Raw genomic sequence first — 16,512 nt, 5'->3', positions numbered from 1 at the left:
TTGAGAAACTAGTAAATTAAATGATTTTAAGATGAAGTTTATGATGTTCTACTTTAATAACAAAATAAACTAGGTGTTTAAAGTGGAAATTTCGAGATTAAAGTTGACATTTCATGCTTTTTTCCCCCACTGTGTGCCTATTTTTTTTCTCTGTACCCTAATAAGCTTTTATATGACACTCAGACGGTGGGCTACGACTTGCCTTTTCAGGGCAACTTTGATATGTGACAATTTCTTTTTTTTATTTCGGGCACTGTGTGACTTTGTGAACTTAAGCTTTCAAGTTTCTCCAACACTCTATCACGCGATCAACTTCCTTTTGTTGTTTACACCACTTTTTAAACCCACAAATAATAAGTTTTTCCTTGCCTTCACTTGGTATTCGCGGAAATTCTTCTATTTTCCCCTGTGCTTTTGCCATTGTCTTTTCACAGAAGGCTGAGCTAAAGGGCTATTTATATTGATTTGCATATTTAAAGAGGCGTAATTCTGGGAGTAGTTGGGACGAGACACCTGGCACTTGCACATACGTTACTTTTCATGCTGACTGGGATTTATGTAGTGGAAGAACGTGGAAGTTGGCGTTCGCACAGATTTATGCATCTGGATTTTTTTGTGCGTACGAACATTTCTGCTTTTGTGCTTACACCATGTTATAGTGTGAGTTCTACGCACTGCGTTACACATGAGGCCCCTGAATGCAAAGATTGTTCAGTATCATGGTTTAGGGGAAGGCTACAAAAAGCTATCTCAGAGGTTTAAACTGTCAGTTTCAACTGTAAGGAATGTAATCAGGAAATGGAAGGCCACAGGCACAGTTGTTGTTAAACCCAGGTCTGGCAGGCCAAGAAACGTACAGGAGCGGCATATGCGCTGGATTGTGAGAATGGTTACAGACAACCCACAGATCACCTCCAAAGACCTGCAAGAACATCTTGCTGCAGATGGTGTATCTGTACATCATTCCACAATTCAGAGCAATTAGCACAAAGAACATCTGCAATTAGCACAAAGAACATCTGTATGGCAGGGTGATGAGAAAGAAGCCCTTTCTGCACTCACGCCACAAACAGAGTCACTTATTTTATGCAAATGCTCATTTAGACAAGCCAGATTCATTTTAGAACAAAGTGCTTTGGACTGATGAGACAAAAATTTAGTTATTTGGTCATAACAAAAGCACTTTGCATGGCATGGAAGAACACCGCATTTCAAGAAAAACACCTGCTACCTACTGTCAAATTTGGTGGATGTTCTATCATGCTGTAGGGCTGTGTGGCTAGTTCAGGGACTGGGGCCCTTGTTAAAGTCGAGGGTCGGATGAATTCAACCCTCCATCCATCCATCCATTCGATATCCAACCCGCTATATCCTAACTACAGGATCACAGGGGTCTGCTGGAGCCAATCCCAGCCAACACAGGGCACAAGGCAGGAAACAAACCCTGGACAGGGCACCAGCCAACCGCAGGGTGCAAGCGTGTGCACACACACACACACTAGGGACAATTTCGGATTGCCAATGCACCTAACCTGCATGTCTTTGGACTGTGGGAGGAAACCGGAGCACCCGGAGGAAACCCATGCAGACATAGGGCGAACATACAAACTCCACACAGGGAGGACCGGGAAGCGAATCCAGGATCTCAATATAAACAAATTCTTCAGGATAATGTTCAAACATTAGTCACAAATTTGAAGTCATGCAGGGGTTGGATATCCCAACAAGACAATGACCCAAACCACAGTTTGAAATCTACAAAGGCATTCATGCAGAGGGAGAAGTACAATGTTCTGGAATGGCTGTCACAGTCCCCTGACTTGAATATCATCGTAAATCTATGAGATGATTCGAAACAGGCTGTCCATGCTCGGAAGCCATCAAATTTAACTAAACTGGAGAGATTTTGTATGGAAGAATGGTCAAAAATACCTCCATCCAGAATCCAGACACTCATCAAAGGCTATAGGAGGTGTCTAGAGGCTGTTATATTTGCAAAAGGAGGCTCAACTAAGTATTGATGTAATATCTCTGTTGGGGTGCCCAAATTTTTGCACCTGTCTAATTTTGTTATGATGCATATTGTATATTTTCTGTTAATCCAATAAACTTAATGTCACTGCTGAAATACTACTGTTTCCATAAGGCATGTCATATATTAAAAGAAAGTTGCTACTTTGAAAGCTCAGCCAATGATAAACAAAAATCCAAAGAATTAAGTGGGGTTCCCAAGCTTTTTCATTTGACTGTAAGTCAAGTTTGATGTCATGTGTGTGAATGACAATGAGATTCTTACTTGCCTGTGCCACCATCCGCGCCAATATACCTTTCGAGCTTGCCATTTTCCGGACACGCTTAATCTTTTTCTGGGTTGTTGTAGACTGGACGGAGTGCCAGTTTACCACAGCACTCCATCCTGCACACAAGCACACGTATTCGCACCGGGCCAGTTTACAGTAAGAAATCACGTTAATAGCCGCATTGGGGATGGGGGAATGGTAGGAATAAAAAGTCACAGACACGAAGAGAACGAACAGAATCCACACAAGCAGTGAAAGGCTGGAATAATTCACATCCAAACCCCGGCGATCCAGAGCCGCGTTCTTTTTTTTCTGTTTTATTTAAGATGTTACGATTTCACTGAATGTCAAAATTATTTTTTTCCTAAGTTAGAATTTTTCAGGCTTTTTTTAGCTGCTAGGAAAAAAAACATATTCTAATATCATGATTAAATGTATAAAGCCAACATGATCATTGCAAGATTTACAAAACGGCAGTCAAGTTAACCTTTATGACTTTTCGGAACTAATGTAAAGGAGGGACGGCTTTCATACTACGCGCAAACCCGGAAAGAAAAAAGTGGAGAGCTACTGTTGCCATAGTGAATGTAAATAGCTCATTGAAAGCTAACTCGTGATATCGGTGAGTGACAGATTAGAAAGACTGCAATACAGATTGTAGAAATCTGGCATGTACCTGTTGTCTTATTTGCAGTGTTTGAACAGTCCATGTATATATCGTATATAAAACACGCATCGTTTACGTCGAATAACGAAGAAATTACATTGCAGTTATAACTGATGTTTATTACTTTTTTCAGTGTAGGACTCTGCTGTTCTTCTCCAAAACCAATGGACAGTATTGAAACAAATAAAATCCTTTCTTGCGCTCTGTCGGGAGACATCGAAGGGCTTATGAATTTATACAGTGATGCAGAAGATCCAGATCACGTACATTTCAAAGAGATGTTGGAAGTGAAGGATACGATGGGCAGAAGCATATTGTCCCAAGCCTGCATGTTAGGCAGATATGAAGTGGTCAGGGAATTGGTGAAGTGTGGAGCCAATGTAAACGAAAAGACCGAGAGAGGTAAATCAATGAATAAGTAAAACAAGCAAATAAATAAATAAATAAATACAATACACAACTTCGTGAGGATGTTTTTTAACGTATGTGTATTTGTTTATTTAACGTTTTCAACTTAGAATGGACGATCCAGATCTTTGCAGGTTTCTTTTAATAACAGTTTCTTTATGCGTTTCTATATGCCTTTATTATGAATAGCACATGCAAGTCAGAATTTTACTGTACTCTGTTCACGTGACAATATTGAATCAATGAATCTATGGATTAATCTGTATGCAAAAACAGTCCATGCTTCTATATATTATCGTGGATTCACACCCAGATATTTACATAATTAAGCCATGTGTGCAGATTCAGAAAATGAAAGGATGGTTGCACTCTGTCTCTATGTCAAGCTTTATTTCTTATTTGTTCTTCCCAAGCGGAATTAGTAAAGACTGCTGTGTATAAAATGTACAATGAATTCATTGTAATTCTGGCAAAGTAGTTAAAGGCTGTAATAGTAATGCTTAGGAACAGCTTCAGTGCAGCTTCTTAAAGCTTGCTTTCATTTACTAATTAAAAAGTCCCGTGGTAAACAAAGTACATTAAGGATTAAAGATTATGGTAGCAACACTGAGCTGTCACAGCCCTTAATAAATGTTAATACTTTGATGCAACTGATGAAGCAGTTTTTTTTTTTTTAAAGAAACCATTTTCTCAGAATAGGATGTCCAGTTAAATTAAAGGATGTGCCTTTATTTAAAAAATATCTGTTTGTCATTTTTTAAACAGTTTCCTTAGCCTAAAGTGCAACAGGCAATTTACTCAACAATTCAAGACAGTTTTAGGGAAGGTTTTGCACTTTATATAATAATAATAATAATACATTTTATATCAGCAAAACAAAATTCACCATAGTACAGCTTTTAATAAATTAAACTTTTTTGTTGTTTTTATAATGCTTCCAAAAGGAATATTAAGCATACTATAGTGATGTAATGGTTGTCTTTTTATTTCCCCTTGATCCTCTTCTTCTCAGGTTATTCACCATTGCACTATGCTGCCATCTGGGGTCAGATGGAAACTTTGAAAACGCTCCTTGATCTTGGAGCCAATATTTTAGCCATCAGCTTCAATAATGAGAAGGCCAGAGATGCTGCCCTCCGCTACTCAAAGATGGAGTGTGCTAATTACCTAGAATTAGAAGGTAAGAGGAAAATTTTAATTGAGTACCTCTAACATAATATTTATGGTAACATTCTGAAAACCTTAAAAAATCTGTCCTGCTTGGGCTTAATTTCTAGAAAATACATGGGATTCTGTATTTCTCAAACCAAGGAACATATCTTGAAAATTCTTTTTGTTTTTAATAAACAACAGTTTCATACTTAGTCTAATGGGATTTGTTGAGGTTTCCAGGAAATTAAGGAAAACATTATGTCATTTTATACTAAGACCTCTTCTTTTCGCTCAGCCCCACCAGTCAAAGTTTGCAGCTGCTTTGATCCATGTTTGTGTGATGGAAAAAATATCTACTGTGTCTTTTTGGACCTGAGTCCTAATAGGCAGCTCTTCAAATTCGCAATATATCATTGTCACAATGCCATACCAAATATTCAGTTTTCCCACACTTAACTAAGCTACCAATATCCAAAAGAAGTGCAGCAGAAATAATTTATTTTGTGTCAGCTAGAACATGTACAATATTATAAAGATAGCATGATCTGAAACAAAATCTGTGGAAGACACTTTTCATGAATTGAACTGTACCAAAGTTATTATCTAATGGTGCCAGACTCCAAAAGGCTGTGGGAAACAGCACTCTTCTTTTGATTTGCTTTGGAAAAAAAACCCCAACATAATAGAGTATAAAGGAAGGTCTAATCATTCATTCATCATGTCAAATGGAACTCCAGTTTTCATCCTCATTAATGAAGTAATCAATTAGAATCGCTAATTAAAGACTTTTTCTCCTGCTCTGCTTCACTTCCTGCCAGTTCTCCAAGGAGGTGTCCCAACCCAGATGCAATATAGTTAATAATAATAATAATGTACAGCACCAGTAAACTTTTTTGCCCCACCATGAACAATTGGAAACCTGACAGTTATAGTTAGAGAATCAGTGGTTTAAATTTCTTTCACTGTCTTTAAACATGTGGAATCAGTCATTCTGCATGTAATTTAATCATTAGTAGACTTTTAAAAAGAAAATAGCCTTTATTCATTTCTTTTTTCCCCATGACACTAAGCTGTATAAGTAGATTGGAAAATGGAAAAAATATGGAAGGATATTTACTGTATAAAGAGAATGTAAGTATCACAATAAGGTTATTTTAAATAATGCTAGGGGGCTCTGCCTCCTGCTCGCTTTGCTTGCCAACCCCCTTGTCTGCGCTATATGCCAGCAACTTCGCATCTCTGTCACTCGCGTATGTGGATTTCACTTTCACCAAACAACAAATCTTTTAATTCCCGCGGATACGCCTCTTCATTGGGAAGAAACACTACTTTTCCCTGATGGCAACACGAATTAGATGATCTACAAGTCTCCGACTTAAAGTTTAAATCCAAACAATATATTCAATCTCTTTTTGCTGTTCCGTTATTTCACTGAATAATAATTTACATTTGTTTGCGCTAATGTGATCTTTACTATAATTTCTTTGAGACTTTCGAGTTTTCGTACTTCCATTATCTCTAACCTGCTCTGCATGTGTATTGCGCCACCATTTTTGAATTTTTTACAACGTTCTACTTTGTCATCTACTCTTTTTCTTTTATTTCCGGCCTCGGGTATGGTTAAATCTCTTGGCACAAAGTGAACAATAAAAATCTAGCGGTGAACAGTAAAGGTGGAAGAGCTGTTGATCTGAGATGTAAAATGAAGACTTCCACATTGCAGGAGAGATAAGGGATGGAGATTTCCAGCGAGGGGCTTAAAGCAACTAAGCTTCAATGGTGGAAGTCATTTATAAGCCTCTGCAGGAAGAGAGAAAGGGACAGTGAGAAAAGAGAAGAAAGGTCTAAGAGAAAAGAATTTGAGACGACCATTGAATGGGGAAACAAAAGAATTGTGATGTGGGATTCAGCCACATAGTTCCACAGATGGAGGACATTCCCAGAACATGTGGAGGAAGGTACGAGAAACTTTAAGAGGGCCAAGATGACATTGGGGATCAAGTTCTAGTTCCATTAGATGACATTTCTGGGGTGTAAGGTACAGTCTTGAACAAATTTTAATTGTGTGTGCAGGTGATTAGGATTTTTGGAACAATTTTAAAGAAATAGAAAGATGGTTTGCCAGCACAGTGCAGAGGATGGGGAAAATGTCTGTTAGCCAATTAGACATGATTTGGGGAGTTTTGAGAAAAACTTTGCAGAAGATGGAGTAGAGATCAGATACCGAAGCAAATGAGTACAGGAGACAAACTATAGGAACATAAGAAAGGAGGGCTCAACATGTTCTAACCACAGATCTCAATTGTAAATACAAAAAGTAGGATGAGGAAGAGATAGCATCCTTACTTCAAAGAAAAGGAATGTGTCCAGTCCTGACTCATTAAATATACAGTATCTCATAGCACAAATATACCAGACTGATGCCAAAGGAGGAGGAAATTGGATATTTAGAGCAGAATTAGGGAATAAAGGAGTGTGGAAGTGGCCACCTCGGCAGCAGATCCATCAATGTTTCAACTCATCTCCGTGTCTGAAGGGCACAAGATTATGATATGTTTTACGCTTGACCTTTCTTCTTTAATTCCTTTATCTTCCCCCTCCGTTCTTTATCATTCCACTATTTTTCAATTTCTATTAACATTCCTTCTTTTTTAACATATAGTGTATGCTATCTTGCTATACTTGTCTGAATTGTCCCATTACTATCTTGCTTGGTTTCTTAAGACAACGTCTTGCAAATGTTCCTGTTTTCTTGTTCATTTTTCTGTCTCTGTTTTTCTTTTTCTTTCTTTCTGGCTTTGTTCAATTACTGGGGAAGCTTTAAGTTAAATGTCAATTATTTCAGTGTATTTTGATTTACCTGCTTCAAACTAATAGCATGTTTTCATTTTAGTTTTTCTCTTTTTCATTAAATACTACTCTAGATGTCTGGTTTATTAGAAAATGGTTTAATTTTCATTTGTAAAGTCATATATAGTATTCCTGCAGATCAGTTTAAAATAGTAAAGATTGACTTAAACTGAACAGAGGCAAGGTGGACCAAATCTTTCATTCTAAGAATAGCAACAATGGCAATAAAAAAAGAGGAGCTGAAAGTTTTGTTTCAAAAAGCAATCCCTTTCATAGCTATGGAGAAACTGTTGGATTATTAGAACATTAGAACAATCTGGATGAGAACAGGTCGTTCAGCCCAACAAATCTCACCAGTCCTGTCCGCTTAATTCTTCTAAGAAAAACATTAAGTTGAGTTTTGAAAATCCATTAAAGTCCTACTGTCTACCACGCTACTTGGTAGTTTATTCCAAGTGTCTATGGTTCTCTGTGTAAAGAAAAATGTCCTAATGTTTGTGCAAAATTTGCCATTAAAAAGTTTCCAAATATTTCCTTGTGTTCTTGATGAACTCATTTTAAAGCAACAGTCTCAATCCACTGTACTAATTCCCTTTATAATTTTAAACACTTCAATCAGGTCACCTCTTAATCTTCTTTTGCTTAAACTATAAAAGCTCAGCTCTTTTAATCTATCCTGATAATTCAACCCCTGTACAGTAGCTCTGGAATCAGCCTAATCACTCTTCTCTGGACCTTTTCTAGCACTGCTATGTCCATTTGATAGCCTGGAGACCAAAACTGTACGCAGTACTCCAGATGAGGCCTCACCAGTGCATTATAAAGGTTGAGCATAACCTCCTTGGACTTGTACTCCACATGCTGTGGTATATAACCTAACGTTCTGTTTGCCTGATTGATTTCTGAACACAGTCTGGAAGTTGATAGCGTGTAGTCTACTATGACACGTAAATCCTTCTCATGAGGTATACTCTCGATTTTCAGACCTCCCATTGTGTATTCAAACGTAACATTTTTACTTTTATGTCAAATACTTTACATTTATTGACATTAAATTTCATCTGCCACAAATCTGCACAAGCCTGTATGCTACCCAAGTCCGAATGTAATGATTTAACAGATTCCAAATTATCTGCTAATCCACCTATCTTGTTATCATCTGCAAACTTAACCAGTTTGTTACTTATTTTCCTATCCAAATCATTTATTAAATATTAATTGTAGAATAACTTGCCGTAGTGAGACTTCTTTGGGCAGACAGAGTGAAACCTGCTGAACTTTACTAAAGGATGTTGGCTGCTTGGGTACCCACCTGCACAAATCATCATGCACTATGGCATCTGCAGATCTATAGATAATATCCAAATGTGCGGCAACAGCGGCCATCATAATCCATCAGTCATCTCTGATGGAGGCATTAACCATGTCGATATGGACTTGTGTGTCAACCAGATCGAACTTCATTGGTTACACTTGTTCTTTCTGCTTTAAACCTTTCTACCCATTCAGAAATGTTTCATTGAGTCATATTGTTTTCACTTCCATAATGCGCTAACATCCTTTAGAAAAATGTTGGGCTCTTATTCAGAAAGCAGACTCCACTTGAGAGCCTTACCCTCACCCAAACACTAACCTTAAGGTCAATAAAATAGGTCCCTGATGTTAAGTCACTATTTTAGGGCTAAAATGATAACAGAAATGTGAAACCTACTTATATACGTAATCTTAATTATTGTGAAACAATCAAGTGGTGTCCGCTTTCTGAACAAGAGCCAAATGTTGTTTGTCTACCTAAAGAAAAGTTCACTAAAAAATTAAAGTTTAAAAGCTATTTTATTACCTGTAAGAAATGTCTTTGGGTTAGAAGAGTCCTCAGTTTTTTCAGAATATTATAAAAACACGCTTGACCCCGAATGTTATCATCGATCTACGGTACCTTTTAAGCTAATTTGATCAGTAATGTAACACCATGCAAATTACACAGGTTAATAAATTAAATATACACAATCGATTTGAAATGTATAAAGCTGATTGAAAAGCAGTATTTTTTAACACAATGACAGTTTTGGTTTATTGTGTTATGGTTTTTGTTTCTTGTAAGCTTTATTATCATAGTCATATATACCCGTAGTTCCCAAACTCGATCCTGGGGACCCAATGTGGCTGCAGGTTTTTCTTCCAACCAACTTCCGTTCTTCATTGAACTCTTAGCTTAGTTGAGTCATTTTTTCCCAGTTTCTGTGTTTTACAAACTAAGTTTGGTAGATTACTATTAAAATGTAATAAGCAGTTATATGGGGAAGTTGTGGCTGTATGGGGAATATGTAGTTTTTTTAAGTTGTTAACAGTATTTTCAATCTAATTTCCATTATGCTTTTCCAGGTGTTCTTGTTATTTAATTGATTCTTTACTAATTAGTAAGTCTGTCACTGAAGTTGTTGCAGCTTTCATCATCCCGAGTGTCTGCCGTGCTGGTTGTTAGTTGTCACTTGTGACAGATTAGGGCTGTATCACTCCCTTGAACCCCTGTCCAAGACTCCAGACACCAGGTAAAAGTCCAATGATCAACTTTATTTATTCGCCATAGTGCACAAAGCACCCTCTCCTCCACTATACTCATAAATTAAACAATAATAAACAATCCTCCAACTCCCAGATGCGTTTGCCCTCCTACCACCCAGCTCAGCTCGCCGTCTGGGAGCTCCCACAGTCCTTTTATCCTCCCTGACCCGGAAGTGTTCCCAATCCCCAGTCCATGTGATTCTTTATCACTGCCGGGTCAGGTACAAGTCCTTTTCTTCACCCCGGGAAGCACGTTGCTCTTCCGGGTTATAGGGCACAAATGAGTCTTCGGTCATCCCTGCAGCTCCCTCTTGCGGCCTGTGTGGTATCCAGCAGGGTCGTGTATAAAAACTACATAGTCCATGACTCCCTGCTGGTCTTCGGGGCACCTCCATACTGCAGGGAGGGCTCCATCTGGCGGCCTGGGGGTATTGGTCAGGATAACAAGCCGGCTAAAGACCACACACTATTAGGGTTAAATGAAGGGAGCAAACTATACAGGAAAAGGGGGAAATAATAGGAAAACAACAAAAGAGACTTAACCATTTGTAGCTTTAGAAAAAAATAAAAATATTTCTAAATGTTTTATAAATGTAAAAACCATACTGTTGTATTTTTCTGAATGCAGAATAAGAGAAGGGTAAAAAAAAGACCAGCTAATTAAATGAGATCAGTTGTTATCGATTATTATCACCAATTGTGAATCTGGTTGGAACAAAAACCTGCAGCCACAGTGGGTCCCCAGGATCGAGTTTGGGAATCACTGATACATACTATTGCCTTCACTGTACATCCATCCATTATCCAACCCGCTATATCCTAACTACAGGGTTATGAGGGTCTGCTAGAGCCAATCCCAGCCAACACAGGGAGCAAGGCAGGAAACAAACCCTGGGTAGGGCACCAGCCCACCGCAAGGCACACACAAACACACCCCAAGCACACACTAGGGAAAATGTAGAATCGCCAATGCACCTAACCTGCATGTCTTTGGATTGTGGGAGGAAACCCACGCAGACATGGGGAGAACATGCAAACTCCACGCAGGGAGGACCTGGGAAGCGAACACGAGTCTCCTAACTGTGAGGCAGCAGCGCTACCCACTGCGCCGCCATGCCTTCACTTTCCCCCAACACAAATGTTAGTAAATCCTGCAGCGGAGATTTGGCATGTCTTTTGAAATCTAATGGTAGCTTTGATTTTAGACTATTTTCAGAAACGTTTTCAGTGGGTGAATTTCATTTGTGGCAGGAGGAGGGATTTTCCGTCAATGTATTATCAATTGAGGAGGATTTGATTGGCTTGGGATGGATTTTAGCATGCAGTTTATAAAGAATATAATTATCATGGACTATCTAATTTATTTTAGCATGTTCACATACTGAATTAATTCAGACATTTTCAATTCAATAACCTAAAACAAATACGCCAGAAAATCAATACTAAAAAAATACCAACATTAATATAACAGTGACACATGAAATAGTGGATTACCAAGATATTTCCATTTACACAAAGTCTTTAAAGTCACTTTTAAAATCAGGTTTGTGATGTTTGCTTTTGTAAGATTTCTGTCTGCAGTAGCAAAGAGAGGAGCTAGTTAATGACATTTATTGAAGAGTAATATGTAATGGACTAGTTAAATTCAAATTTCAGAACCAACTGATGCTTTATTTGTCCAAATATTTCCCTCCTTTTTTACATTTGTTTCAATATTAAGGCTACACTTGTGAAACCATTCTTTCAATTGAAGATTAATCTTTTTTTTGGGGGGGAACAGCCTTTGTTTTGTTGTTTTCAAGGCGCCTCATATAAATGACCACACTTTATTGCTTGTGCCAGTGTACACTGAGCTGGGCTGGCCTTAAGTGCTCAACTATTGACATATGTGTTGCATGTGCTTTCACTACATTTATCAAATTTTAAGCATTATATTAATGAATATTACTTTGTCTTCAAAAGTCCAACTAACAACATAAATTTAGAGTTTGCTGATTCCTGTTCTGTCAGCCCAGCTGACCACATGTCTCTTAGATTATGTGTTTCCGTTACGCACTACGTGTCAGAGGTTTCACTTCTGCTTTAGTTACGTGTTAGGCCAATGTCTGGCTAATAAGGAAGTTTTGAAACAATAAATAAATACATCTTTTTGGAATGAACATCTGGAGCAGCTCATTTTATCACCTTTGTAGACCAGCCACAGGTATAGAGATTGTCATTTAGTTTGAACCTTGCCTCGATTGTTACTTCCTATAACTGTAGCTGGCACTGCTCATGTAGAGTCTCCTCCACTTCTCCTTCCATATCCCAAAGACAGGTTAGATTATCTGATGAACCCCATATGTGTAAGCATGAATGAATGTGAGTGTGGCACCCATCCAAGGTTGGTTTCAGCCAAGTGCCCAGTGTACTTGGGACAGGCACACGATTATTACAACTTCAAACTAAATGAGATGGGTCAAGGTCCCTTTCTCCAAACATGCATGAATCTTGCATTAATTATGAATTAAATCAATAAAAATATAGCTAAATACAGTGGTGTGAAAAACTATTTGCCCCCTTCCTGATTTCTTATTCTTTTGCATGTTTGTCACACAAAATGTTTCTGATCATCAAACACATTTAACCATTAGTCAAATATAACACAAGTAAACACAAAATGCAGTTTTTAAATTATGGTTTTGATTATTTAGGGAGAAAAAAAATCCAAACCTACATGGCCCTGTGTCAAAAAGTAATTGCCCCCTTGTTCAAAAATAACCTAACTGTGGTGTATCACACCTGAGTTCAATTTCCATAGCCACCCCCAGGCCTGATTACTGCCACACCTGTTTCAATCAAGAAATCACTTAAATAGGAGCTGCCTGACACAGAGAAGTAGACCAAAAGCACCTCAAAAGCTAGACATCATGCCAAGATCCAAAGAAATTCAGGAACAAATGAGAACAGAAGTAATTGAGATCTCTCAGTCTTGTAAAGGTTATAAAGCCATTTCTAAAGCTTTGGGACTCCAGCGAACCACAGTGAGAGCCATTATCCACAAATGGCAAAAACATGGAACAGTGGTGAACCTTCCCAGGAGTGGCCGACGACCAAAATTACCCCAAGAGCACAGAGACGACTCATCCGAGAGGTCACAAAAGACCCCAGGACAACGTCTAAAGAACTGCAGGCCTCACTTGCCTCAATTAAGGTCAGTGTTCACGACTCCACCATAAGAAAGAGACTGGGCAAAAACGGCCTGCATGGCAGATTTCCAAGACGCAAACCACTGTTAAGCAAAAAGAACATTAGGGCTCGTCTCAATTTTGCTAAGAAACAACTCAATGATTGCCAAGACTTTTGGGAAAATACCTTGTGGACTGATGAGACAAAAGTTGAAATTTTTGGAAGGCAAATGTCCCGTTACATCTGGCGTAAAAGGAACACAGCATTTCAGAAAAAGAACATCATACCAACAGTAAAATATGGTGGTGGTAGTATGATGGTGAGGGTTGTTTTGCTGGTTCAGGACCTGGAAGGCTTGCTTTGATAGATGGAACCATGAATTCTACTGTCTACCAAAAAATCCTGAAGGAGAATGTCCGGCCATCTGTTCGTCAACTCAAGCTGAAGCGATCTTGGGTGCTGCAACAGGACAATGACCCAAAACACAACAGCAAATCCACCTCTGAATGGCTTAAGAAAAACAAAATGAAGACTTTGGAGTGGCCTAGTCAAAGTCCTGACCTGAATCCAATTGAGATGCTATGGCATGACCTTAAAAAGGTGGTTCATGCTAGAAAACCCTCAAATAAAGCTGAATTACAACAATTCTGCAAAGATGAGTGGGCCAAAATTCCTCCAGAGCGCTGTAAAAGACTCATTGCAAGTTATCGCAAACGCTTGATTGCAGTTATTGCTGCTAAGGGTGGCCCAACCAGTTATTAGGTTCAGGGGGCAATTACTTTTTCACACAGGGCCAATGTAGGTTTGGATTTTTTCTCCCTAAATAATAAAACCATCATTTAAAACTGCATTTTGTGTTTACTTGTGTTATATTTGACTAATGGTTAAATGTGTTTGATGATCAGAAACATTTTGTGTGACAAACATGCAAAAGAATAAGAAATCAAGAAGGGGGCAAATAGTTTTTCACACCACTGTATACTAAAGCCTTTTTTGGTGCCTGGAAAGTACACCAGGATTTTTAGGCTTTATAAATTTAAATCATGTAGAATGTTTAAATAATTGTAATGATTTCCAAAATCCCTTACTGAAATTGAACTCCTCATTTTTAGCATTTATCTGTTTGTTGTGATTTAATCCTACATTAAAGTAATAAAAGTTTCTATAACAATTGGGACAGGTAAGTGAGATGTATGCTTTGCATTGTAAATTCAAAGTCTATTTCAGACTGGAGATACAACGATTAACATGAGGGTAAAGCAGGAGCTGGACTGGGAAGGCCATCCAGGGCACATGTATCATTTCGCCAAGCATGGAAGCAATGGTGCCCTGAGGTTCCCTCATATCTTGATGAGTCTTTAAATGGTTTTGTTACCTGTTGTAAGCCTAACCTTCTGTCTGTCGTCCTCTAGTTCTCACACCTAAACCAGCTTTGACTCTTCAGTGAAACCCTTAGATTTAAATCAGTCTAGGTCAAGTTAATGTAAAACATGTTTTCACTTTATTTATTTATGCAAATGGAAGAAATACAATACAAGAAATTACAAAAGTGTATACTAAGTAAAATAAAACATACAGTATAGATACTGCAAAAAGAATGTTAATTAGAAACCAATCCTTACCAATAATGGGACTTTTTACGTAACTTTCTGGCTTGTCAATGCTTACTGTATATTCTGCCCCATCAGGTTATTCTTATGTTATTCGATCTTAGTGGACCAGTGCAGATCCCCAATTCTCAGTCTTTCACTTTTTCTACTTCCATTTCTTTCTTAATTTTATGTTTAAGCAGATAACTCATAATCAACATAAACAGGTGTAAATGGGGCCAAACTGCAAGCTGCTACTAAGAAATAATTATATTTTCTCTTTGAATATCACCCTGTATGCAGGTCTGCCCAGGTTGGATGGATGTCAACCATAGGGTACAAGATTTCTGTACATTTTGTGTTTGGTGCAAACAAACAATATCCCAAAACAAAAAAAGCTTCCTGCACATTCAGATTAAAAACTGAATTTTCTGTTTTTCAGAAGCACGGCAAGCTTTAGCAAGTTACATTGCAAATGTGAGGTCCATTATTGCAGATCCAGAAAAAGTTCAAGGAAAACTCAACAAAGATGATAAGGTACTGCTACAAAGATTTTTTAAGAATGTCTCTATAAATCCATATTTGATATAGAAAACTGCATTATAATTTTCCATACTATATTTTTTATTTAGGATCTCTAGCAATGGATTAAATCAAACAAGTGTTCAAATAAATAAACAGAATGACTGAAAAATGAACATCTGGTTTTAAAATATTACATACATACTGTACATTTAACAAACTAACTCTGAAATCCTTCAGAAATCTTTGATTTGAAAAGACATTCTGTGTGTAAAACATATTGCTTGTCTTTGTTTTATTGTAGAATACCACTCTAAATTTATGCCTTTCAAAATCTGACTGGATGCAGAATGCCAAAAATCCTACAGTCCAAGATTTTTTAGAACAAAAAAAGCAGTTAGAAGATGCACTAATTCCTGTTTTTACCAAACTTACTGCAGGTGAGTAATTACCATAAAAAAATAATTTTTGCCATCTATTTAACAAAATATTTTCTTGAGAAACAAAATCTTCTTTTTAACGAGAAAGAAATAGAAAAGAGTATTACAATTTGAAAAATATTACTACTATTCTAATCAAATTTCTGTAACAGTCAGGATAAATTGTTACATTTTCATATGTTATTAGTTTATTGGATCAGCTATATATAAAGCCTATAAAAATTACATGGACAGATATGTGTTTTTATCACACGAGACATTAAGAAAACTTTATTTATGTAACTACTTTTAACTAAACAGAAGAGTTTCACAAAATATAACTTATCATCATCTGAATTACTAAAAATAAGGAGTCACTTCAGGTTTTTAAATGTCAGCTGCTTTTCTGTCCTGCGTTTAAGTGTCATTTATCAAATATGACAATGAACTATATCACGATAATTTTGGCTTTAATTATTTTATATTCAAAGGTACAGCTCAAATTACATATTGTCATGAAGCTATATTTTCTTTTTTAGCACAAACAACTACTTCTCTTCATGCTTTTAAATATTCAGATAACATTCAAGAAAAGCTGCAAAATGCATTTTCTGCTTTTTCCCCATAGAAAAAAAATCAGCCAGAGGAGAGAAGCCATCGAAAAGCTGAAGTTACTTGAAGTGGTATAACAAATCTGAAGCGTCCTTTTAATGAAAATCTGCACATGTTCTGGGACAGAACTCTTCAAGCAAGCCAGGAAGACTGAATGCACCTTTTATCTGCTATCTCATGGACACGATGACCTTGCCTATTGATTTTCTTTGTGCTACATGTAGAAAAGCTTCATTCACCTGTCAATAAAATTATTATTATTT

At 37.4% G+C, this 16,512-nt stretch overlaps 2 protein-coding genes across 4 annotated transcripts in view; one reads left to right on the top strand and one right to left on the bottom strand.

Moving 5' to 3' along the window:
• The first annotated feature begins 2,902 nt into the window (after window positions 1-2,902).
• Window positions 2,903-16,369, top strand: ankrd45 (ankyrin repeat domain 45). Of its 2 annotated transcripts, XM_039735636.1 has the most exons (6): window positions 2,903-2,922; window positions 3,101-3,369; window positions 4,388-4,555; window positions 15,139-15,233; window positions 15,523-15,658; window positions 16,266-16,369. In XM_039735636.1, the coding sequence occupies exons 2-6, from the start codon at window positions 3,132-3,134 to the stop codon at window positions 16,304-16,306; spliced, it is 678 nt and encodes a 225-aa protein (XP_039591570.1). In that variant the 5' UTR covers window positions 2,903-2,922; window positions 3,101-3,131; the 3' UTR covers window positions 16,307-16,369. The 2 variants fall into 2 exon arrangements, with proteins under 2 accessions (XP_039591570.1, XP_039591569.1); XM_039735635.1 differs by lacking the exon at window positions 2,903-2,922 and having other exon boundaries at window positions 2,937-3,369.
• LOC120514971 (quinone oxidoreductase-like protein 2) overlaps window positions 15,748-16,512 on the bottom strand; it is a 32,262-nt gene continuing 31,497 nt past the window's right edge. For both annotated transcript variants that reach the window (XM_039735631.1, XM_039735632.1), the window contains one exon: window positions 15,748-16,488. In XM_039735631.1, coding sequence (XP_039591565.1) covers window positions 16,420-16,488 — 69 coding nt within the window. In that variant the 3' untranslated portion in view covers window positions 15,748-16,419. The remainder of the gene's footprint in view (window positions 16,489-16,512) is intronic.

This window comes from Polypterus senegalus, chromosome 14 (assembly GCF_016835505.1).
Source record: "Polypterus senegalus isolate Bchr_013 chromosome 14, ASM1683550v1, whole genome shotgun sequence".
Taxonomy (NCBI): Eukaryota; Metazoa; Chordata; class Cladistia; order Polypteriformes; family Polypteridae; genus Polypterus; species Polypterus senegalus.
Note: the sequence above shows the minus strand (reverse complement) of the source record. Positions and strands in the feature narration are given on the sequence as shown.